The sequence below is a fragment of the Leopardus geoffroyi genome, chromosome C2, assembly GCF_018350155.1.
Source record: "Leopardus geoffroyi isolate Oge1 chromosome C2, O.geoffroyi_Oge1_pat1.0, whole genome shotgun sequence".
NCBI classification, from domain to species: Eukaryota; Metazoa; Chordata; class Mammalia; order Carnivora; family Felidae; genus Leopardus; species Leopardus geoffroyi.
This window is the reverse complement of record NC_059333.1, coordinates 59,522,670-59,548,151: the sequence shown is the minus strand read 5'-3', so window position 1 is coordinate 59,548,151 and position 25,482 is coordinate 59,522,670. Positions and strand designations below refer to the sequence as shown.

At 38.2% G+C, this 25,482-nt stretch overlaps 1 protein-coding gene across 2 annotated transcripts in view; it reads left to right on the top strand.

Moving 5' to 3' along the window:
- CD200R1 (CD200 receptor 1) overlaps positions 1–23,182 on the top strand; it is a 29,966-nt gene extending 6,784 nt beyond the window's left edge. The window contains exons 2-9 of one of the 2 annotated variants that reach the window (XR_006718321.1): positions 9,693–9,761; positions 12,966–13,025; positions 15,999–16,319; positions 16,437–16,685; positions 20,503–20,608; positions 21,146–21,191; positions 22,107–22,614; positions 23,137–23,182. Coding sequence is in view for 1 of the 2 variants with exons in the window: in XM_045502052.1 (XP_045358008.1) it covers positions 9,693–9,761; positions 12,966–13,025; positions 15,999–16,319; positions 16,437–16,685; positions 20,503–20,608; positions 21,146–21,191; positions 22,107–22,247 (992 nt within the window). In the remaining variant the exon portion in view is untranslated. Of the gene's footprint in view, positions 1–9,692; positions 9,762–12,965; positions 13,026–15,998; positions 16,320–16,436; positions 16,686–20,502; positions 20,609–21,145; positions 21,192–22,106; positions 23,099–23,136 lie in introns of those variants that run through there. The other variant, XM_045502052.1, reaches the window with a different exon arrangement.
- The last annotated feature ends 2,300 nt before the right edge of the window (positions 23,183–25,482 follow it).

Below are 25,482 nucleotides of genomic sequence, written 5' to 3'. Positions count from 1 at the left end.
AAATTTTATTTATCCATTGAATTCATTATTGAATTCTTATGTTTTAGAGCTTGTTACTAAAACTTTTCTCACTCTTCCTTTTTGTAAACCATCTGGGTGTTGTATTTCTCTCTCTCTATTGTATCTGAAGAGCATAATTATAGTTACCAGCTAAGCCAATTTTCAACATATGACTTAACTTTATCTTTTGTTGTCCTGTTCATATCTTTTGCCCATTTTTCATTTGGGATGTCCATCTCTTTTTTTATTGGTTTATGTGTTTTCTGTATATTTTTTTGAGGATATTAGCCTTTTTTAACACCAATGTTCACAATATTCCATAGGTGTTTGCTAATGTTAGCTTACACATTGTTTTTCTTTTTTGCCATATAGAAGTTTTAAATTATTTCTATAGCCATCTTTCTCAATATTTTCTTTTATAGTTTCTATTTTGTACCAGGGTTAAAAAACGTTTCTTTACTTACAGTGACAACTGTCCCAGTCTGCCTGGAACTTTCCTGGTTTTAGCACTGAATGTCCTTTGTCCCAGGAAACCCCTCATTCCCTGGCAAACCGAGATGTTACTCACTCCATGTCCCATTTAAGATAAAAAAATATATATTATCCGTGTTTTCTTCTAGTCTATCTATCTATCTTCTATCTATTATCTATTATTTAAATCTTTGGTTCATTGTATTTATATTTGTATGAGAAGTGAGATAGGAATCTGTTTTTTTTCTAAATGAAAAGCTAGTTTTCCTAATACCATTTATCAATGATATAAATAATTATCCTTCCCTTTATGAATTGAATGACTACTGTTATCAGATACTACATTCTTTTATGTATAGATGAAGCACTGAGGTTCAGGGAGTAATCTGTGCAACACTGCAGAGGTAATAAATGGAAGAACCAAAATATTAGTTGATTTTCTTACTCTAATTTTGGTGCTTTTCTGAATTTGTCTTTGTTAGAACTTTGGGTTTCCACCCTTTATTTTGTTTGTTGAACACCTAATTAGGTGTTGTCTGCTACCACGTTAATACCTTTGAAAATGTAAATCACTTTCATAAATTAAACCATAAGAACACAGCATCCTTGACCCTATGATACAAGGATCAATTGCTCACATTGTTATGTCAAAAAAATGTAAGTACTAATTACACTTTTTGTGTTTTTTGAACTTACTATTTTAATTTTCTTTTATATTAATGTATATATTGCAGAGTGCATTACATTCGTGCATTTCAAAGAACAGTTGTACGGTGAATGTTAACGTAAGTTAAGAGATAGACTATTGCCCGTTCTTTCCCAATTATACCCCTCAACCTTTGCTGTAAGGGTAGCCATATTTTTTTGGAATGATCATTCCCCTGCCTTTCTTTATATTTTGCCATATATATATATATCTGGCCCCAAACAATGACATCTATTTTGCTTTTTTTTGTATTGTCATAGATGATATCATACTGTGTATATTATTTTATATCTGCTTTCATTTGCTGAATATTATGTTTGAGATTTACTCATGTTTAAGTTTGTAGTTATAGCACATTAACATAAACAATTTTTATCCTAAATTTTCTTTTTTTTTTTTTTAACATTTATTTATTTTTGAGACAGAGAGAGACAGAGCATGAACAGGGGAGGGCCAGAGAGAGAGGGAGACACAGAATCCGAAACAGGCTCCAGGCTCTGAGCTGTCAGCACAGAGCCCAACGCGGGGCTCGAACTCACGGACCGCAAGATCATGACTTGAGCTGAAGTCGGCCGCTTAACCGACTGAGCCACCCAGGTGCCCCTATCCTAAAATTTCAAATGCTTTCAAAATAGTTTTTTTTCTTGGAAAAACTCCAAGTGCAGAAGTAACAAATATGACTTTAAAATAAGAAATCTCTTATTTTGCATTTCAGTTTCTTTCTTTTTCAGAAGGAAGGATTCATGATCATTGAAATATTAAGCTTTAATACAAATGAAGAAGAAAGTTTTCATTTTAAAAACATGTTACATTTCACATTGCTAAAATGGCAAACTTCTATTTTTCTTTTCTGTTCTCTTTCCGCAGGAAGATACATTTGTCCCAGGAAAAAAAGTTCAGAAATCATGATATGAAATAGCATAATAGCAAAAGATGAGATTCCCTTTTTTTGACCCTGGTCTTTCTTCAGATCTTAGTTATCTATAGACCGTCCAGGCACATGTTGTCTGCACATAATAGTACTTTTATTTAGGGTATTCTTCTCTCTCTGTCTCTGTCTCTTTCTCTCTTTCAATCGGCTTCTTGTCTATTGGATCTTGTATTAATTACCTATTGTTCCATTATAAATTATCCCCAAACAAATATTTATTTTCTCACAGAAACCCAAGAATGTGAGAGAGAGAGAGAGAGAGAGAGAGAGAGAGAGAGAGAGAAAGAGCACATCAGGACAGAAACCACAGTCTTTTTATAAGTAACTCTCAACAGTGACATCTATCACTTTGCTATATTCTATTTGTTAAGTGAATGAGTGAGTCTAATCCACAGTCAAGAACTGTCTTGTTGTTTTCAAGGAGAAAGTTTTACAGACATGAACACTAAGAAGAGAACACTGGGAACCATCTTGGGCGCCGCCCACCACCTCAATACTAGGATAAGTTGCTCATGATACATTTTTCACACTTCATGTATCGCTATTGCAATTTCACATAATTATTTATTTGGTTGATGTCTATTGTCCCCAGCAGATTGAAATTCCATGATAAATAGGGATTTATTAAGTGCCTAACCATTGTAATTGAATAAATAATTAAGGAATATTATTGTAGCTTCCAATTTCCCTCTACCAGTCCAAAAGCTCTAATATAGGGGTTCACTCAGGTGCCATTTGAATGAAAACTACTGTGATCATAATCTGATCCTTATCTTAGTAGGCAGAAAAGAAAACATTTCCTTTATTTCCAAAATCTATCATAACATTAACACACTTGTCTTCAGGTACTATTAGTAGAGAAAAGGTTCACATGAGCTTTTATTCCAAGCGTTCCTTGTTTGCTATTTATAAATAACAGAATTTTGGGGAAAATTGGTGATGCTTGCAATTATTCCTACAGGATGATACTGCTTTTTAATTATATACCAGAAATAAAATTATAATTTAGGCTCCCTTCTCCAAAAGTTATGAAGTTCATGGATTTTTTTGTTGAATATCATGGACTTTCCCTAGTTCCTAGATCACAATGTGAAAACCACTTCATCAGAGCAGAAATACAGTTAGCCTATTAGGGTGACAATTCATTCTCAGGACCTCTGAGAAAGGACACAATTTAATTCCACAACTGCTTACTGAATCCATTTGTAACTGTTGGGAAATAATACTTTTAGGTCTAACCTACATCCACAATATGCATTTTTATAAAATACAACACAAAAATTTACTAACTAAAATGTTAAGGTTGGTATTTTAAGCTTTCTGGAGCTAGAAGATTGAAAGTTAAGGTCTCTGTATTGTGCTGACTTTACTGTACTGATGATTAGAAACAGTTATGTGCTTAGTGTAGCTAAATAAAGGTTGTTCTGGCAATGTAGTTTGAATTTCTGAGTCTTTGTATGATTAAGGTCTCAGCCTCAAAGTTGCATTTATTTTAGTTTATCTTATTTTATTTTTCAGGCTCAGTAATGAAAATATTTATTTATTTATGTATTTATTTATTTATTATTTTTTCCCTTGAAAACTCCTGTAATGTTTAATTTTTTCTCTTTTTAAAAATTTTTAAATTTTATTTAGATCCAAGTTAGCTAACATACAGTGATTTCGGGAACAGAATTTAGTGATTCATCACTTACATATAACACCCAGTGCTTCTCCCAGCAGGTGCCCTCCTTAATGCCCATCACCCGTTTAGCCCATCCCCCCACCCAATACCCCTCCAGCAACCCTCCGTTTGTTCTCTGTATTTAAGAGTCTCTTATGGTTTACCTCCCAGTCTCTTTTTATCTTATTTTTTCAAAGTTGCATTTATTTTAAATGAAACCTTGAATCTTTGGTGAAGTATACTCAGGGTTTAATACCCTGAGGATTTAATACCTGTTTGCAATGTGCTTTGAATCCCTTTCATCAGTTATTCTTTACTTATTAATTAAGAATGATAGTCTGTTTTGTGGAGGGGAAAACTAGAGCATATGCATTTATTCAATTACCTAAAATGATTCAGGAAAGCAGAGTAAGAAGTAAAACTCATGTCCTTCCTGTTTTGCAGCCAATGCTTGACCCACGATGGTCCAGCACTGTATTTGTTATAATAACTTGCAGAGTTTTGAAGTTTGAAAGCTTGAAACATCAAATGAAGAATGAAATAACTCTATTATTTGGTTTTCCTTGAGTAAGATATCATAATATTCCCACAGATTTCATTGTATTGAAATATATTTCAATGTATTCTGTGTTATATTTTTTAAAGTAGTAAATTAATTATTAATATCAATAAAATTTACAAAGACCATAATAAGCAATAAGAATGACTTCTAATTAGTTAGTACTGGCTTTGAGGCCCCAAGTCCTAGAAAGAAATGTCAAAAGAAATGTAAAAATAAAACTATACCACACGATTCTTTTTTGCACAGATATGAGTATCCTATTAGAGCATAGCTAAATATTTTAGGCTCCAGTTTTGCCCTCATTAAAGCATTCTTTTAGCTTAAAACTCATTGTATTAGCCTCCTCACTGCTTTGTTTGCATTCTCCCTGAAAAACCTCCAAATGAATGAAAAGGCAAGAAATCTTTAACTTTTTTTGTTTCCCATTTCCACACCTCAGAGATAATACATGAATCTTAGCAACTGTAGAAACTTTTTGAGTATCACACAGTCCACGTTCTATTTAGGTTACTAACAGTTACTCACACAGGAGTTTTTATTGGGAGTGGAGATTTATCAACAATGCCTATCTCTCACTTTTTTAGTCAGGAGAACACAGCCAACCACAGGATTTTAGAATAGTTAAAAACTGTTTAACCTCACGCAAAAAAAACCTGTGCTCTTTCTGAGAGTTTTTTTCTTTTTCCCCCTGAGAGCCTTTTCCCCCCCCTCACTGGAGGAAGCCTTTAGAGTATGGCTTTGCACAGTCATGCCCATACAATGTCTGTTATGTGGGTGGATGGTGTATGCTTTCTCAGGCATATGACAATGACGATTTGGGAAAGGAAACTTCTGGTGCTCAAAGTGAGTAAGAGGTTTCATTTGTACTAAAATCACAAAACAATCTTATTTCTACTGATGCTTTTGACTTAGATGGAAAAGTTTTGTTTTTTTTTTTAAACATTGTTTTCAGTGTCAAGGGTTTTTCCACCTGCATTTTGTTTTGTGTTTGTTTGTGTGGATGCATCTTCTAATGTCACATGTGTTAAAATCTCATGTTTCTTTTTTTTTTTTTTAATTTTTTTTTTTAACATTTATTTATTTTTGACACAGAGAGAGACAGAGCATGAACGGGGGAGGGGCAGAGAGAGAGGGAGACACAGAATCGGAAACAGGCTCCAGGCTCTAAGCCATCAGCCCAGAGCCTGACGGGGGGCTCGAACTCACAGACCGCGAGATCGTGACCCGGCTGAAGTCGGACGCTTAACCGACTGCGCCACCCAGGCACCCCAAAATCTCATGTTTCTGATACTGTATTTAACTAAACTGAGGGGCAATTTGTGTGCAATTAACTGCATCTATTCAAAAGTTACAGTTTGTGAGTCATCACAAACAAGATACAGAACATTTTCATTGTTCCCCAAATATTCTTCCATGTATGTTTGCAGTTCATCCTTGCCTTTGTCTTCATCTGCAGGCAACCACTGATGTGTTGTTTGGTACCACAGATGAGTTAGCATTTTATGTTAGTAGCATTCTTTCGTGTGGTGTATACTGTATTCTCTTTGTGTCTGCTTGTTTCATTCAACAGAATGAGTTTCAGAACCATCAATGTTGTGTGTTCCTTTTGTTACTGAGTACTATTCCAGTGTATGGACAATTTCTCCACATACATGTTGATTGGTATTTAGGTCGTGTCCAGGTTTGGCTATTATGATTGAAGGTGCTATGAACATTCATGCACAAGTCTTTGTGGGGACATATATTTTCGTTTCTTTTGAGTAAATATCTAGGATTGAAATGGTCAGGTTATATGGTGGGCACGTGTTTGACTTTTCAAAAAACTGCCAGATATTTTCCAGTGTAGTTTCTACTATCACCAACAATATGATTATTGGAGATAATTAAAGATTTTTTTTTTGCAATTTATCCTTAAGTTAAAATCTACTAGAGGCACACAGTCAAATTGTTGTGTTTTGAAAGTCAGTTGGAATAGCTGCTCTCTATGTGGTCATACAACCAATTCTAACAAATGCAGTTGGGTACATTTGTTTCGCTTTGCTTTATAATCTTAGTGCTTACAAATAGCTTGGTTATGCTTTCTTTAAAAAAGTTTTTTTAATGTTGATTTATTTTCGAAAGAGAGAGAGAAAGAGAGAGGCAGAGCGTGAATGGGAGAGGGTCAGAGAGAGAGGGAGACACAGAATTTAAAGTAGGCTCCAGGCTCTGAGCTGTCAGCACAAAGCCCAATGCAGGGCTCAACTGCGTTGAACTGGGAGATCATGACCTGAGCCAAAGTCAGATGCTTAACTGGCTGAGCCACCCAGATGCCCCAAATATTTGGTTACGCTTTCTAATTATGTAAAATGGCTACCTGATTCCAAAGTCAAATCTATTAAACCAGGTATATTCAGAGACATATTATTTCTATTCCTGTTCCCACTTTATCCATTTAGTTTTGAAATTATAAGCAAGTAAAGAAAGAACACACATGTATCCCTCCCTTGGGATTAATGGTAGTGTAATATACACAATTTTACGTATCCTGCTTTTCTCACTTAACAATACTTCTTGGAGATCACGCCATAATAGTTTATAGAGCTTTCTTTTGTTCTTTTTTTTTTTTTAACTTAAGAAAAAGTTTATTTGTTTATTTTTGAGAGAGAGAGGGTGTGTGAGTGAGGAAGGGACAGAGAGACAGGGAAAGAGAGAATCCCAAGCAGGCTCCACATTGATCAGCAAGGAGCCCGATGCTCCATGAGCATCAGCATGGAGCCCGATTAACCATGAGCTCATGACCTGAGCTGAAATCAAGAGTCAGATGCCTAACTGACTGAGCCATCCACGAGCCCCTAGCTACCCCCCATTCTTTTTAAAAGTTTCATTATGCTTCATTTTCTGGATGTACCATAGTTTAGAACACTAATCCCCAATGAATAGCCATTGAGTTACTTCTAAAAATCTCCCAATTACAATGTTGTAATGAAGAGTCTTGTGCATATATTCTTTTCATACTTTTCCCTGTGTATCTTTAGGATAGATCCTGACAATTGGTATTGCTGGGTTAAAAGAAAAATTCGTATGTAATTTTGCTATATTTTTCCAAATTTTCCTCTGTTGAAGTTGTAACATTTTACATTCCCATGAGCCTATCGACATGCCTATCTCACTATAGCTCCAAAGTATTGTCAGATTTTTAGACTTTGGCAGCATAACAGGCGAGAAATGGTATTTCTGTATAGTTTTAATTTGCATTTCTTTTGCTATGAATAATGTTTAGTATCTTTCTATATGACTAAGAGACTTTTGTACTTCTTTTTCTGCAAACTAACTGTCCATATCTTGTTACAGTTTGCTATAAAGTTGTGTTGACTTTTATCTTTTTAATGCAGCTTGAGCTAGCTACATGCCAGGTAGCTGTGCAAAGCACTCATCTAAGCATGTGGAAAGAAAAACATAGATGAAACTCTCTACCTTCCTGGAGCTTACAGTCTACTGAGGGAGTGATGGCCCACGAATTTCGACCCTCCTGCTTAGTTTAACGATTTCCATTCAGATCCAGAATTCATAATGGTTGTGTCCATATGCCATTATAATCTTAATTCCATGGACTTGTCGTTTGATGTGCGCTTTCAGATCTTTGTCTCTCAGTGTTTCCCCCACAACATGATTTGGGCTTGCTTCTTCAACTCTCTTAATTTGGATTGATTTGGGTAGTGTATTTATCCTAGTGCATTTCTTAGGATCCAGCCTTTGCTTTCTATACAGTGAGGTAGGACCTAGTTGCATAAGAATAATTGGGCAATTAGAGCAGCTGACAAGCTGGGTGGGTGGCCTTGGCCAAACTGCTTCATTACTGTTGAGTCTGCATTTCTTTATCTGTAAAATGAGGTTAAAAATACCTGTCAGCATGGAGAGGCTGTAATAAATAATATCTGCTAGTTATCCCAAGTTTCTTCCTAGTGTAAGTGTTCAAAAATTGTTATTTTAAAACAATGTTTTATTGAAGAAAATGGTCGTTAAGGGGAGCAGTGGATTCAAAATTTCTCCAGAAAAACACCGTGCATTAAATTTTACTCTAAAATGTGTCTCTTTGCCAATCAGGTACATTTACTGTAGATGTACTAGAAGTGTATCATTTCCTTGTGAACACTTTCTAGGCATTTTGTGCCTTCCACAGTGAGAACCTGCCACTATCTCACCTCAACTCTAATTATACATCTGTTTTTTTCTCACTTAATGGCAATTCTGAACTATTTGTAATTCCTTGAAAATCCCACGTGGCTTCATATCTTCTTCTAAATGACTTTCTTTCTGTGTGCAAAAAGATTTCCTTTTATCTTCCTGCAGAACTCTTCGTCTACTGAGATGCAGTTCAAATATCATCTGTTGTAGGGAGTCTTCCCTAATCTCCTACCCTTGCTCTCTTAAACATTTCTTCTTTTTAACTCCTGGATGTTATGTATACTTCTGTCACCATTCTGAAAACTTTACCTTATAATTATGTACATAGCTGCTTCCTCATCTGGATCTTAAGCTCTTGGAGAGTAGAGGGCATCGTTTACTATGATGTCTCTATGCCTGGTGAATACTTTGCCAGGAGTTGCCGCTCAAAAAAATGTTTATTGGCAATTCCCACTTAGAGCTTGCCTTGCAAAATTTGAACTTAACAGTCAGTTGTCTTTATGATGTAATTTCAACAATGCTTAGAAAAATCCTTTTTTGTTCCATACTAGAACCCAATGAATATATCACTACTAAACTTTCTTGAACTACTCACTGGTGCCTAAACAGTCTATAATACATAGTACCCTCCCCCACCCCTTTTCTTCACAATTGGAGGTAGACTAAATGCACATAAGCCAGAATGAAGAAACACTTTGACTTGAGGGGTGCCTGGGTGGCTCAGTCGGTTAAGTGACTGACTTCAGGTCAGATCATGATCTCATGGTTCATGAGTTCGAGCCCCACATCAGGCTCTGTGCTGACAGCTCGGAGCCTGGAGCCTGCTTCGGATTTTGTGTTTCCCTCTCTCTCTGTCCCTCCCCTGTTCTCTCTCTGTCTCTCTCAGAAAGTAAAATAAACATTAAACAAAATTAAAAAAAAATACTTTGACTTGAATGTAAAGACAGGAGGGTGCAGATACTCTGGATCTAAGGTAGGGGCATGCCAACAGGTAGGAAGTTCAGGTCAAAAATTCATCCTGGGGCAAATTGTTCTGAGACTTGTTTGCCTGTCATAATTTATGTTTTTATTGGTAACTGCAACCCAAACATGGCCTGAAGAACGTGAAAAAAGTGTGATTTTAAGTAGGAGTCAGAAATACTAATGTGTATTCCTCTGATTACCCCATCTGTCTTTTTGGAATGTGTAAATGCAGAAAGGAGAACTCTGGTTACACCAAGCAACGGATTAAGGCCAAAAATGAGCAAGGACAATGACAGTGCAGGTAATGATCATCTTTTAATGACAATTCTACTAGACATGAGCTTGATGCTGGCATAATTTTCATGTTTTAGGATCTTCAATTCTTATACGTATTTATAGACCGTATTGTCTAAAACTGTCTAAATAAAATATTTATTTTATTATTTAAGAGTGCTCCTAAATTTTTCATTCTAAAATTATTTCTGTGCTTCTTTAATAAAGAATATGCTTTATTAGTCAAGAATGTGATCCCTAAACGGACCAATGGCATATCAAAAATTTTTTCATTTAATTTTTAAAACATAAGTTATTATGTTTCAAACATGGATTTAAAAAATTAGGTCTTAGCAGATATTAGTAATTTATTTCCTGTGTTCCTCACCCAGGTCTACTGTCTCCCAAAGTTGTCATTACAGTTAGTTTTTTAATTTTTACTTTAAAATTTTATTTTTGTTGTATATCTTACTTCATTGAAAAATAATTCCAGCTTTTCCTGGAAATGCATTCTTGGACTTAAAAATATACTTTCTAATATCCTTCAATTACTCATTATCTAGAAAATTTCAGTTTCAGGTCAACTACAGAGTAAAATATATTTAAAAAAGTATAAGTAAAATAATTATATAAACTATAAATCTAAGGGTTGGGGACAATGCATAGATGGTGCCCCTCCCCAAAATGGTAGGTTGAATGGCATCCCTCTTCCCCCAAAGAAATATCCAGTTAGCACCTGTGAGTATGGCCGTATTTGGAAAAAGGGTCTTGAAGATGTTATTAAGCTAAAGCTCTTGAGATAAGATCACCCTGGATGAGAGTTGGGCCCTAAAGCCATGACAAGAGTCCTCAGAAGGGAAGAGAAAAGACATAGGAAGAAGGCAGTGTGAAGAAGGAAGCAGAGATTGAAATGATACATCTACAAGCCAACAAACACCAAGGATTGCTAGCAGCCCCCGAAAGCTGGAAGAAGCAAGAAAGGATTCTTCCTTAGAGCTGTTGGAAGAAACACAGCTCTGCTGACCCCTTGAATCAGACTTCTGGCTTCCAGAAATATAAGAGGGAACATTTCTATTGTATTATGTGACCACGTTGGTTATTATATGTTAAGGCAGCCTGAAGGGACTAACATAATGAGTAATTAAGTTACTTTTGTACTATAGATATATTTAAAAGAACACAATTCACATTTCTCTCTCTCTCTCTTCACACACACACACACACACACACACACCACATTGTGAAAGAGTTAAGTTGGACTTCTGACATTAACAATGTGAATTTATAATCTTTTTTTATGTATATTTATTTTTGAGACATAGAGAGACAGAGCATGAGGAGGGGAGGGGCAGAGAGAGAGGCAGATGCATCATCTGAAGCAAGTTCCAGGCTCTGAGCTGTCAGCATAGAGCCTGATGTGGGGCTCGAACTCATGAACTGTGAGATCATGACCTGAGCCAAAGTTGGACACTTAACCAATTGAGCCACCCGGATGCCCTGAAAACTATAACCTTTCTGAACTTCCAGGAAAAATTTGGTTTCAGATAAAGAAATTAAAGAAAGAAATCACAGGACTATTCATTGATCAGAAGTTTGACACATTTATTTTGCTACTTTGATGTATACAGAGCTTCAAGGAAGACTGCGAAAGAATGGTTTCTATTTTCAGTGAAGATGTGATACTTGATATGAAATCAGCCTTCTATGGCAACTAGCTGCCAGTCGAGATAATAAAACTAAAGGATTCTATATCAACAATTAATGAAACTTAAAAAGTATTTCCAACATCATAAAAATAATCAGGAATATTTGTGAAAACAAGTATTTTTTCCCTCTTCTGAAAATAATTATTTTGCACACTTAAGAGTACCTTAGAACATGTGGGTTTTATCTTTGGTCTGAGAAGTTTCAGGGGTAATTGACTGGTATTTCTTCTCAGGGCATTCTTTGGAAGGAGGCATATTTTGCTCAATTGTAGGAGGATTTGGTATCTGATTCTAGAGGCAGATTTCTCCATGCACCTCCACTCACTGGAATACCTTTATTAACCATTAGGTCTCTTTCTTTCTTGTTTTTCTTTTAATTTACTTTAAGTTTTTATTTATTTTGAGAGAAAGAGGCAGAGAGAGAGATGCAAGGAGGGACAGAGAGAGAGGGAGAAAGAGAATGCCAAGCAGCCTCCACACTGTCAGTGCAGAGCCAGCTGTGGGGCTCAAACTCAAGAACCGTGAGATCATGATCTGAGCTGAAATGGAGAGTCAGATGCTCAACTGACTGAGCCACCCAGGCGCCCCAGCAGAGGTCTCTTTCACACTCCAGCCTACTGGGAGATCATTCAACACAATGCTTGAAAACTTCTCTCAAATCAGTTATGAAAACATCACTTAATGCAAGACCAGGCTCTTCTAACAGAATCCCATACGACCCAGACATGGATTTAGTTATATCTGCTAAGAACTAACTTGCTAATATTCCCACATGAGATGGCTAAAAAGAGAAGCCGGTGAAATGGTAAAAAGATAACAGTTTGTAGCATGAACATTATGTACTTTACCACTAAAAGTAACTATGTCTACAGGGCATATGAAGTAAAATCCAAAGGATACAAGAAAACCCTTTAAAGGTATCAATCACGACTAAATTCTTTGAACTTTCCATAGACAACAGTCTGTATCTTTAAAATAGGAGCAGTTCTCAGGCCTGTAGAGGCCAAAACGCCCATGAGAGAAATCCCTCATATACTGAACTAACCTTTGTCTGTCATGGTGGCCTTCATCCCCAGACAGTTCCCTTAGCTAGGGATGGAGAGGGGGGGCGCTCATTGCAGTTTTCTTATTCTTATCAGTCCTATTAGTTGCCCTCAACACTTCACTTAAGGCAAGGAAAAAGGAAGGAAAGAAGGAAAGGATGAGAAGGAAGGAAAGAAGGAATGATGGGAAGGAAGGAAGGCAAGAGGGAAAGAAGGAAAGAGGTACCATTTATGGTAAAAATAAAATGGGAAATTTACTTCACTTGAGGGAGAACTTGGAGTTGTTAGTGGAGATTTGGTTTATTTTTTACACATAATGATGGGATAACTTCTAATTTCTTCTTTGTAAAGCTTTTTGTGGAATTAGGTTACAGTTAACTAATTTTCTGTCATGTTGTATGTAAGATGTGGATAAACAGTGGCTTGCACTCCATTTAAGTCTCTAAAATTGCTTTCATGTACTTTTCTCTCAACATTTTCTAGCTTCAACAAACAGTTCACTTATGGACAGACAACAGAGCAGTTTCGTACTTCCTGTGGAAGGTAATATGTTTTTAATTTTTTTCTAGAGGCCAGAACTAAAGGGAAAAAGTGTTGAACTTCCTTAGAAACAGGGTTGATGAGCTGGTAAGAGGGCCGTCCTGAGCCTGGTTGAAGAGTATGATGGTCTGAGTGCTGACATGTGAGGGACCCTGAATGACCCTGGGCCTCCTCACCCCGGGCAGTGCACATTCCGTCTGAGGATTATGGAGCTCTTCCTGTCAGGCACTGTGCTAGGCCATGTGGGGAACACGGGGACAAACAAGAGTACCTAGAGCACCAGAGCGCCCTAAGGGGCTCATTTCACGGGGGAGCCCAGAGGTCAGCACAGATGGCAGTTGACGGAGGAGATGAGCACTCACATCAAGTGTGCTGGGAGTGTAGAGGAGAAGGCGAAGCAGCAAGGCTCTGAGAAGGCTTCACGGCAGGTGCAGCGTGTGAAACGGCTCTTAGGGGAAGAGGAGCGTTTTCGTGGACAGAGAGTGGTCTGTAGGCCACCCCAGTCTGCAGGAACGATGTGAGAGGAAAGACCCAGATATGCAGCGGTGCTTGGTGTTTTCTTTGCGAAGTGTGGGGGCGACTGAGGGGTGATAAGATGGCGAAGGTGAGTCCATCTGCAAAAGAGGGCTTTCAAAGGCAACACAAGACATGTAAGTGCTGTCTTCGGGCAGGGAGAGGTCTCTGAGGGGTGTGAGATGGAGGGGATCACACCCGTGTCCCAGAATCCTGGACCTGCTGCAAGGTCAGGTGTGAACCGAAGAGGGGAGAGATTTGAGACGGACACAGACGTCAGGAGACTTCTGCAGGAATCCGGGTGTGTGGTGATGGGGTCGTAAGCTAAGATCTGGCAGTGAGGACAGAAGGGAAAAGCCCAAAATCTCATAGGGATGGGTCTGTGTGCAGAAGGGCTGGAGGAGCCTGGAGGAGAGTCATAGACACAGGATGCAGAGAAGCTGGAAGGTGACTGCTGGTTCTGGAGCCAATAGGAGGATCCACCCACCATCCCGTGACGTAGGAGGTGAAATGACGGTAGCTGATCACAGGGCTGTGAGGAGATTATATTTGTTAGACAGGTGCCAACCCCACTGAGTGTGGAGGAATGACTGGTCACTGGCAAATTATTGCAACAGGTGTGAATAGAGAAAGAGGAGGACAAAGAAAGTGTGAATAACAGGAATCACAGAAGTCCCATCACAGGTGAAGGGGGATTGCTGGAGGGTCCTAGAGCAGAGGAAGGTGAAAGAACAGAGATTGTCCATGGTGCTTGGGATGCTCACCCTGGGAGCTACTTCTCTGGAGACGGCGCCCCTGTTAAAATGCGTATGATTATTTGATTATCTAGTAATTTCCTTTAAAAGAATAGAGTCTGATCGTGAGGCTCAATAGCGGGCAAAATATTAAAACCTTAGACTGTTCACAGGCAGAAGTGCAAACCCCTGAGAACACAAAAGAACATTCACAACGTGTTCTTCAGCCTTTTCCCTTTCTGGTTTCATCTTCAGCATCCTGCCCTTGAGCACCTGAATGTTCACCCACACCCACCTCTAGCTGCTCTCCAAGCAGCCACCTTCGTGCTTATTTATAACCTTGGCGAAGGTGCATTTTCCCTGTGCATGCGGGTTGCCACTTAAATCATGGATTTAACTGCTCTCTTAGACCTGCTTTCAAATCCTCCCCCTTGCTTCACATAGTTATGGGATTGTGATTTGTTTGTGAAATGCAAGGGCGTGAGTCCATCACGCAAGAAGCAAGTGACACCAGAAGAGGAGAGGAGAGATTTCAACTTCAGGGTTTAGCACTCACAAGCGCCATCTGGATAGCTTTGCCCTCTCAGCTGGTTTTGCTTATGTGAGAGTGATGAGCTCCCTGCCACTCACCTGTGTCACTGGTGCGTCCCAAGCGATGCCCCCAATCTGCTCTCAGCAAACCCCTCCCAGCCATGGACACATTATGTCGGTTTGTGGGAGAGCCAGAGCTTATATATTGCAGGATACTTGTAGGTTGCAGGGCTTAATTTTTACTTCAAAAGATGGACAGAAGGAGTGAACTTCTCCATTTATTCCTCATAATTAGGTATTTCGAAAGTCAGACACAGAATCTGTGAGCTAAGTTCACAGGCGAACTGTTTGGCGGGATACATGTGATTCAAAGGGAAGGAAGGATGGAAGATCTTGTTGATTTTATGACTGTGTGATTCTCCAAATAAAAACAACTCAAAAACTGTGCAGCTTGGTCAACCGGAATACCATGCTATTTATAATGAAAGTACCACATGCTTCTTATATTTATGTTTGTCTGAATTCCCACCTTTGGGGATAGGCATTTCATTCGATATTAAGTGATTTATTGTCTTGCACTGAAACGTAGGAGAGAAAATTTTTCTCCTGGGTCAACTTTTCCACTTTTTATCCCGAGAAGCTTGAGTTATTAGAGAAACCTAATAGTCTCTATGGCCAAAATATTAGATATAATGATTTTGTCCATTAATTTTATATTGTGTTTTTTTGTTTGTTTCATACATATCAAAACTTCTGAATCAAATTTAAGCCCTTAAAAATTTCTTTAAGTTTTTTTAAGTTTATTTATTTGGAGAGAGAGAGACCAGGGAAGGGGCAGAGAGAGAGGGAGAGAGAATCCCAAACAGGCTCTGTGCTGTGAGTGCAGAGCCTGATGTGGGGTGCAAACTCACAAACTGTGAGCTCTTGACCTGATCTGAAATAGAGTCACTCAGCTGACTGAGCCACCAGGGGCCCCAGGCCTTAAAATATTTCTAACACATATAATAAATATAGATTATCTAAAAACACACAATATAGAAGAAAATGAGTTTATCTTTGGAATACTTTTAATATTTATATACATTTTGTGCGTAGAAAATCATGTTCTAGTATACTTTATGGAATATGTTGTAGAAAATTTAACATGGATTTCTTTATCACTCTTTTCGTTCATCATTTGCTTTGTGTGTGTGTTCAGCTAACACTTCCCTGTCTAAATCTGTGGATACAAAGGCTGTGCTCTCTTGCCCTCCGATCACCCAGAAAGCTGTGCTGGTAACAATAAGATGGGAAATAATCCTCAGAGACAAACCTTCCTGCACCAGAGCCTACAGGAGAGATACAAATGAGACCAGGGCCATAAACTGTAGTGACGAGACAATAGCCTGGGACTCCAGACCTGATCGGAATCCCGCCCTTCAGATCGATCCAGTGGCCGTCACTCATGATGGATATTACAGGTGTGAAGTGGTCACAACTCATGGGCATTTCTCTCATGGATATCACCTGAAAGTGTTAGGTAAGGAGCATCGTATATTGTGGGATGTCAGATAACCAATTTGGACTGAAACAGATGTCTCTCTCTATTCCATATCCGTGTGTTAAGACTGACGCATTTTCCCCTGCATCTCTGCAGTGCCCCCTGAGGTGACCCTGTTTCAACTTGAGAATGGAACTATCATGTGTAGGGCAGCTGCAGGGAAGCCAGCGGCGCAGATCTCCTGGACCCCAGGGGGAGATTGTCACACTGTGGAAGAGCCACTGGGCAATGACACAGTGACCGTCCAGAGTTCGTGCCGCTGGGAGGACCACTGGGTGTCTAATGTGTCCTGCTCTGTGTATCATCTGACTGGCAACAGGAGTCTGTCCATTGAGAGGAATTCTGGTTAGTAATTCCAGCTTTTGTATGATGATTTCATTCCTTCAGAGAAGCTATGGAAGAATGAAAAAGGAGTGTATGGTCAATTTCACTCAAGGATAATTTCTCCAGCCCCTCTTTTATGTCCTTCTTCTCCACCATTCAGAATTATGTCCAGAAGACTAATGCAGAAGTTTGTTTTAAGAAGCCATATTTCAAATGATGTTTACTTTTTAATAATTATAATAAAATAATTTAATAATTTAAATTATTAAATGTAATTATTTCTGTTCTATGCAAGTAGTAACTTGCCTTGAGTAATGAATGTACTATTAAAATAATACTTATGGTTTTAGGAGAAGAATAAAGTGTATTTTTTTTTTAACGTTTATTTATTTTTGAGACAGAGAGAGACAGAGCATGAACGGGGGAGGGGCAGAGAGAGAGGGAGACACAGAATCGGAAACAGGCTCCAGGCTCTGAGCCATCAGCCCAGAGCCTGACGCGGGGCTCGAACTCACGGACCGCGAGATCGTGACCTGGCTGAAGTCGGACGCTTAACCGACTGCGCCACCCAGGCGCCCCTAAAGTGTATTTTTAAATGAATATTTATGCTTTTTAAGAAGGATCCAGTCACTTATAAGTTTTCTTCACAATTTTTTTTTTGGTAGGATTTTATTTTCCAGGTTCTTCTATAAGTTCTTAGCTATAGTATAATAAATTCAATGATCGATTTAAAGTTTACTCTAGGTACTTCTTAATTGTCACTAAACTCACTGACAAAATTAGGAAACTCCTCTTAATGCTATTTTCACATGGTCAAATGTATAGATAATCCATCAGTTCCTTTGTTTTCTTGAAGACATCCCTTCCTGAGTTTTTACACACTCTTGTTCCAATCTGACCTGCTGGGTCAGTCGACTTGCTGCAGAGATATTGTCCTGGACACTTTCCTTCCCTCGGTCCGTCCTCTGCTTGATTCCATGTCTGTTTAATTGAGTTTCTTCTGCCTTCCTGACATTTGCTAGTTTTAATGTCTTTGTTTTAGGTATGAAGCTTTTCTTTACTCTGGTAATCCTTGGTTCTCCAATCATTTCAGAGTGAGCATTCAAAACTGAGCTGATTGGAAGCTATGCTGTCTGTGGGTGGTCCTGCCAACCAGTTGGCATCAATAGGCAGAAAGAGGGAAAATGAACTTCTCTTTTCTAATGATGGATTCTTTAATTACCTGAAGGTCTTATCTCTGAGTCTGTTCAGGTTCTGCAGAAAATAAGTCTCCAGTCTATTGTCTTAGTGGTATAAGGCTGATTGTTAGTGTTTTGGGAGCAGGGAAATAGAGGGAAGTGTGTGTGTGTGTGTGTGTGTGTGTGTGTGTGTGTGTGTGTGATAGAGAGAAACAGAGACAGAGAGAGAGAGAGAGAGAGAGACTGTTCAGAACTCAGCCTTTTCTTTAGCATCTCTCTTTAGTCTGGCACTTCATCTCCACCCTCCACTGTCTGGATCCTTGACTCTGGATTCTCTCTAGTTCACTTTTTCTAGGTCACACTTCCTGTTTCCTGCTGTTTGCGGAAGGTGCACAGGGTGCGAGTGGACTGGGCAGCCTACCTCTTCTCAATACAGACCTTCAAAGAAGCTTCCAACTGTTAGCTCACACTTCAACTCCCACGTACCCCTTCTTATACATTTAGCCCTTCCTGTTCTGGAGTCTTCTAGATGTTCTGTGGGCACTAAGATCCTTCTGTTATTCCACCCTAAAGGACTTTCCTTCTTCTGTTCATATTTCACCTTAAAACAAGTTGAAATATTTCATGCTTGTCTTCCTCCATGTTCTCTTTGTCTTGGCGAGTCTATACTTAAAAAAATTACCTACTGATATTTTAGTCAGTTTTATTTTTTTTTTTTTAATTTTTTTTTCAACGTTTATTTATTTATTTTGAGACAGAGAGAGACAGAGCATGAACGGGGAAGGGGCAGAGAGAGAAGGAGACACAGATTCAGAAACAGGCTCCAGGCTCTGAGCCATCAGCCCAGAGCCTAACGCGGGGCTCGAACTCACGGACCGCGAGATCGTGACCTGGCTGAAGTCAGACGCTTAACCGACTGCACCACCCAGGCGCCCCTATTTTAGTCAGTTTTAAGAAGGAAGAAGAGAAGAACCCATGTCTTTAAACCACCACTTTCCAATATCCATTCGTAAAGTGATTTAAAACAGGATTTTACCAGCATTTCCTGAGAAGAGTAACTGCGCCCTGGTTGTGTATGAAATTCGACCACCTGGTGATACCATATGCTGTCCTACCTATAGAACCTCAGGGTTGAAGGACTGTCTGGTCCACTCCCAGCCAGTGCAGGGTCTCCTTCCTGTCTCACTTGGAGGGCAGATCTTCAGCCTCTGAGGTTACACTTCTAATGAAAGACGGTGCATTAGTTTTCAAGAGGGGGTTTCAAAATGGTGTTGTTGATTTTAACTGCAAAGAGATGTTTATTTTCAAATAAAATACAGAGAAATGCAATGTGTCAAAACAAACTGTTGAAGGAAGGCAGAGGGACTGGACGGCAGGCTGCTTAGTCTCCACTCACCTCCCTCTGCTGGGGGACCCGTTCAGGGAACGGCAGGAGCCAGGTCTTAAAATCACTGCCTCTCAGAGCTGGCAATTCCTTTGGTGACTTCTTCTGTTGTCAGACTGAGTTTTATATGGCTGGCAGCGTTTAATACATGATGGAAATTTGCCTCCATGCCTTCAGTCAGTGTCAAGGCCCTGGAAGAACAGTGACCTCAGAATTAGGCTATTTTTCCAACTACCGCCATTACAACTCCCCATTTATTTCTGAATTGTGGAGATGAGAAACACCCTGCTATTACTATTGCCAAGAAATCTACTTTCCATATCTGTCCTGTATGAATTCACCAGTCATGAGTCCTTAAAGCCACAAAATCCTGACTTAGGATGATGTCTTGCCAGAAACCTTAGGATCAGAACAGATAAAGCAACTTTATTATAACCATTATTTGGACTCTTAATGGCTCAGAAATGTTTACAATAAAATCACAGAAGTGAATTTCATGAACTATGAGACATCTTTGAAACATTTTATACACACACACACACACACACACACACGTGTGTGTGTGTGTATTTATACATATATATTATATATATATATATATATACACACACACACACATACACACACATATGTGTGTGTGTGTTTGTATATTTATACATATATATTATAATTTTATGAGTATATATTTATTTTCAATAAACTTTAGTTTTTAGAGAAGTTTTAGGTTCACAGCAAAATTGAGTGGAAATCACAGAGTTCCCATATAACGTCTGCCCCACTACACTCACACCCTCCTCCCCTGCCTCCATCACTTATGCCTCCTGGGTACATTTGGAATAGTTGATGAGCCAACGTTAACACAACATTATCACTCAAAGTACATAGTTTAATTAAGGGTCACCCTAGGTGTACCTTCTGTGAGTTTTAGCAACTATGCAGATGGCAGGGATCCCCCATTGTAGTTTCACACAGAGTAGTTTCATTGTCTTAAAAGTCCTCCAGGCTTCACCTATTCCCTCCTCCCTCTACTCTAACCTCTAACAACCCCTGATCTTTTCACTGTCTCCATAGTTTTGCTTTTTCCAGAATGTCATGTACTTGGAATCATACAGAACGTAGCATTCTCAGACTGGCTTCTTTCACTTTGTAAGATGCATTTAATTTCTTCTGTGTCTTTTCATGTCTTGGCCTCTCATTTCTTGATAGTGCTAAATAATATTCCTTTGTCCGGATGCACCACAGTTAAACCATATATTTTTTGTGTCTATTTTTACAGGAGTCCAATCAGCAGTATACAACAAAACTGTATATATCATCTTTCCTGTTTTGATTATCTTGGTCATTGTGGTATCCATTTGCCTTTGGAAAATTGGTGTCTGCAGGTATTGACTGATGCTTTTTCTTCCTCGGCTTTATTGGGCTAGAAGGGGTCAGAAATTGGGAACTGATAGGTGAGATTAATATGCTAACACCAACCTCCCATAATCAAGAAGCACATCCTAAATATGTTAGATTTGGACTACTCTAAATGACAGGGGGGATTTTGCTTGGTCACTTAGGCATGCAAGCACCGTGAATTAGGCCCTTTAGGACAGGATCTTGGGAGAGATAGCATATGCTAAATTTTTACATCAGTAAAGGATTATAATAATATATGTAATAAAATGGAGGTATCACATTTATTCCAGTATATCCAGCTCTGCTGCATAATTTCATCCTCATCCCAGCATCCAGAATTATCTTGTCTACATGTATTAACTAAAAGCAGCATTCTTATTTCTGGTAGTTCAGTTCTGATTTATTTTGAATTCTATCAAAAAATGAATCACACTTGTCAATAGTATACTTTTTTGTTTTCCCATTTTCAATCTAAATAATGATGTTTCCTTCATTGACTCCAGCTTGTTATTTTTTTATAGAAAATACAAATTAAAAAAAAGAGAAGCTAATTCAGTTGCTGAGGAGGTAAGATAATATTAAAAGAATATTTTCAAACTTGTACATCACATGGTCTGAAAATATAGCCACATAGTTTGTAATTTACATCGTTAGCATTTTATTTATTTTTTTTTTATTTATTTTTTTTTTCAACGTTTATTTATTTTGGGGACAGAGAGAGACAGAGCATGAACGGGGGAGGGGCAGAGAGAGAGGGAGACACAGAATCGGAAACAGGCTCCAGGCTCTGAGCCATCAGCCCAGAGCCCGACGCGGGGCTCGAACTCACGGACCGCGAGATCGTGACCTGGCTGAAGTCGGACGCTTAACCGACTGCGCCACCCAGGCGCCCCAACATCGTTAGCATTTTAATTGGAAAGTAAAAATTCTAAGTTTATGATGCTAATAGTCAGGCATACTTATTTCGTTAATTATCTACCATGTTACTATTTATATGCACCCTAAACCATTTTTTCATTTCAAGAACTATATCTTATAAAACACAGAATGTTTTCCTCATTTAGCCTCTAATCCTAGAAAAACTGAATCGTTCTTTCCTCCCCCATGAAACCATCTCTAATCCTTGACTTCCCTTTCTCAATACCATCATCATTTTCCTCTTACCTGGTCTTAAATCCTATCCTGTTCCAGATTTCACAACTAGTAGCTTACCAAGTCTTTGACCTTCGCCTTTGAAATATCTCTTGTATTACTTCAATTTCTCTCCATTCCTACTTTCACACAATCTTTTTCATCTGACACTGAGACCTACATAATCAACACAGTTTTTGATAAAATAATAGAAAAAAGTCCTTCTCTTATGTCCATGTAAGCCCAGAGATACAAATACAAGCACTATTGGTAGAAACTAAAGCTGTGGGGAGCAGTTAGGAAATTATTCTGGCTTTTTTGAATTGATTTTGACTTGGAGTTCTTTCTTAGGATGAAATGCAGCCCTATGCCAGCTACACAGAGAAGAACAATCCACTTTATGATACTGTGAGCCAGGTGAAGAGGTCTGAGGTGTTACAAAATGAAGCTGATGGGCTGTGTCTCCATACTTCATACATTACTGGAATCTAGCACTAGGTCAAATGAAGAAAGATACAGTACAGCTACCATGTTTATTTTCTTGGTGTTCTACAATGCAAAACCTATTTTGAGATTAGCTTTTCAAAGATCCTGAGAAGATAGAGACTTTTAAAGTGTGTGCTTCCATATCCTTACTTATATAATTGATATTTTAGAATGTGAGCTGCTATTAACTAGTCCTTTCAAGAACTGATATCATTACAAAGAAAGCAAATGCTCATGATAAAATATTCTAATTGCGTAAGTACAGTAGATAATGAAAACTGAGTTTCCTCAAGAAAGAACTCTGCAGAAGGAACAACAATCAACAGCTTTTATGTGTCCTCCAGAAAATTTTGTGTACATACATATGCTGAAGGTATGTATGTGTGTACATTTATAAGACTTTACACATATACCCATATCCTTGTCAAGATACATATGGGAACATACCGTGATGCTCTCCTGTACTGATAGAAAGCTATAATATAATAGGTCTTGGAGATCTTTTCCATGAATACAAGTAGAGCTACCTCATTCTTTTTAATAGCTATAAAACATTCCATTGTATGGTTATGTCATAATTTAAATAGCCACAGCCCTAGTGATAGACATTTAGATTGCTTTAAGCTTTGTTTGTATGTTTTGCTGTTATAACCAATACCACATAGAATGTTTCTTATGGATATATCTCTTTATATTTGTTTCAGTATATTTATAGAGTAATTTCTCTCAGTGGAATTACCAGGTCAAAAGGGTTTGTGCTATAAACATTGGGGTGCATGTGCCCCTTCGAAATAGCATACCTGTATCCCATGGATAAATACCTAGTAGTGCAATTGCTGGGTCGTAGGGTAGTTTTGTTTTCAATTTTTTGAGGAACCTCCCTACTGTTTTCCAGAGTGGCTGCGCCAGCCTGCATTCCCACCAGCAGTACAAAAGAGATCCTCTTTCTCCACATCCTCGCCAACATCTGTTGTTGCCTGAGTTGTTAACGTTAGCCATTCTGACAGGTGTGAGGTGGTATCTCATTGTGGTTTTTATTTGTATTTCCCTGATGATGAGTGATGTTAAGCATTTTTTCATGTGTCGGTTGGCCATCTAGCCAAGGTATGGAAAGAGCCCAAATGTCCATCGATAGATGAATGGATAAAGAAGACGTGGTGTATGTATATATACAATGGAGTATTACTTGGCAATCAAAAAGAATGAAATCTTGCCATTTGCAACTACGTGGATGGAACGGGAAGGTATTATGCTAAGTGAAGTTAGTCAGAGAAAGACAAATATCATGTGACTTCACTCATATGAGGACTTTAAGATACAAAACACATGAACATAAGGGAAAGAAGGCAAAATAATATAAAAACAGGAAGGGGGATGAAAACATAAGAGACTCGTAAATATGGAGAACAAACAGAGGGTTACTGGAGGGGTTGTGGAAGGGGGGATGGGCTAAATGGGTAAGGGGCATTAAGGAATCTATTCCTGAAATCATTGTTGCACTATATGCTAACTTGGATGTAAATTAAAAAATAAATTAAATACAACTCAAAACAAAACAAAATAAAACAAACCAAAAAAAAAAAGGGTTTGTGCATTTTTTATTGACTGATACGTCAAATTGTATCAATTTACTTTCCCCTCAACCGTGTTTGAATGTGTCTTTCCATATACTGTCATTTCCAAGTATGCAAGATTACCACTTCTTGTTTTCAATCAACCAGTTAACTAATGTGATGTAAGATTATAATAAAAATTACACTATTTAGCAAAACTGGATTTATGTTTTTCTGTCATGTTTATGGGAAAGAGCATGAATGAGAGTGAACACATGATGAATTAGCTTTCTGAACTCATTTGATGTCAATAGAGATTTTGATAGCTAATGCCTAATAGTTTTGCAGATGTAGTAAATCTAAATTGACTAGTTTAATGAAGTACATTTTATTGTGAAGAATTTAGCAAATAACGGATGTTCATTGATTATATAAGCAGCTAAATTTACATTTTGAAGAACTTGGGTATCCATAATATTGGTTCATATGCTAAGAGAATACCTAATGGATGACATGACCCTTCCCCTCAATTTTTCTGTGGAACATAGTATTAAGAATGTATATATTTACTGTTTTTAATATTACGAAAAACATTTTTTACTTATGAAAATTTATGAAAAAATCAGTCTGCTTCTCCATAGTAGGAAAAACATTAAAAATTTTCATCATGGTAAAAACTGAAACAAAATTCATCCATTCTTCAGTTATGCTATTTGAAACACTTATAACAGCTCTTCTGTCACTGTTTTTCTCCCTCCAGACATTTTGGCTACACTAGGCTTTATACTTAAAAAGATTTTTACTTTATTTTGGAGGTAAAACTAATGTAACGACATTTGTCACATGATTTTGACCAAACCATTTTGACACCATTTGACTATGCCAAAAACAAAAACAAAAACAAAACCAGTCCATTAAGTTTCCCCATATAAGTATTACCAAGTAGTGCACACAACAGACACCATGACCCTGTCCTTGACCTTTTCTTAATTCTTCATCCATCCGTGGTTGGGAGGAGACTCACAGTTAAATGGGCTCAAAAATATCTCTTTTAATATTACTAAAAAACAAAGCAAAGCAAAATTGTATTTACATCTTAACTTGCTAATGTCAAAACAGTCATGTAAATGACACTTTAAAGACTTCAAGATAGTGTATAATGCTAAATTACATTGTACAGGAAATGATTGTATTAAAGTCTTCCATTACAGGGGTGCTAAATGCGGTTGAACATCAGAATCATGTGAGGAAATACAAAATTATATAGATCACCCAAATGCAGTTTAGATCCGTTGAATCAGAAAAACATGGAAACTAATAAAACAGGCTCTCCAGGAAGCAGAGGCTGAGATGGAGTTAGGAGCAGTAAAGGTTAATTGGGAGAGAGGGCTTATACCTGTGAAAGATGAAAGGGGCAGGAAGTAGGAGAGGGGAGGCAAAGCCTTCAGCCCCTGCTGCTGATCTGAATCAAACCTGTGAAAGGAAAGGAGAGGGAGCAGGATACAAGGGCCTCAGATCACATACAGAACTGCCAAATTCTTCGCCAAACCCATGAGAAGCCCTGGAGCAAAGACGACTTGTATGAAATATCTTAAAAGAGCAGGAATGGCCAAACCCTAATGTGCCTTCATGCATAGTCATTGTCTGGGAAGAATATGGCCTCAACTCAAAAGTTGAAATGGAGGAGC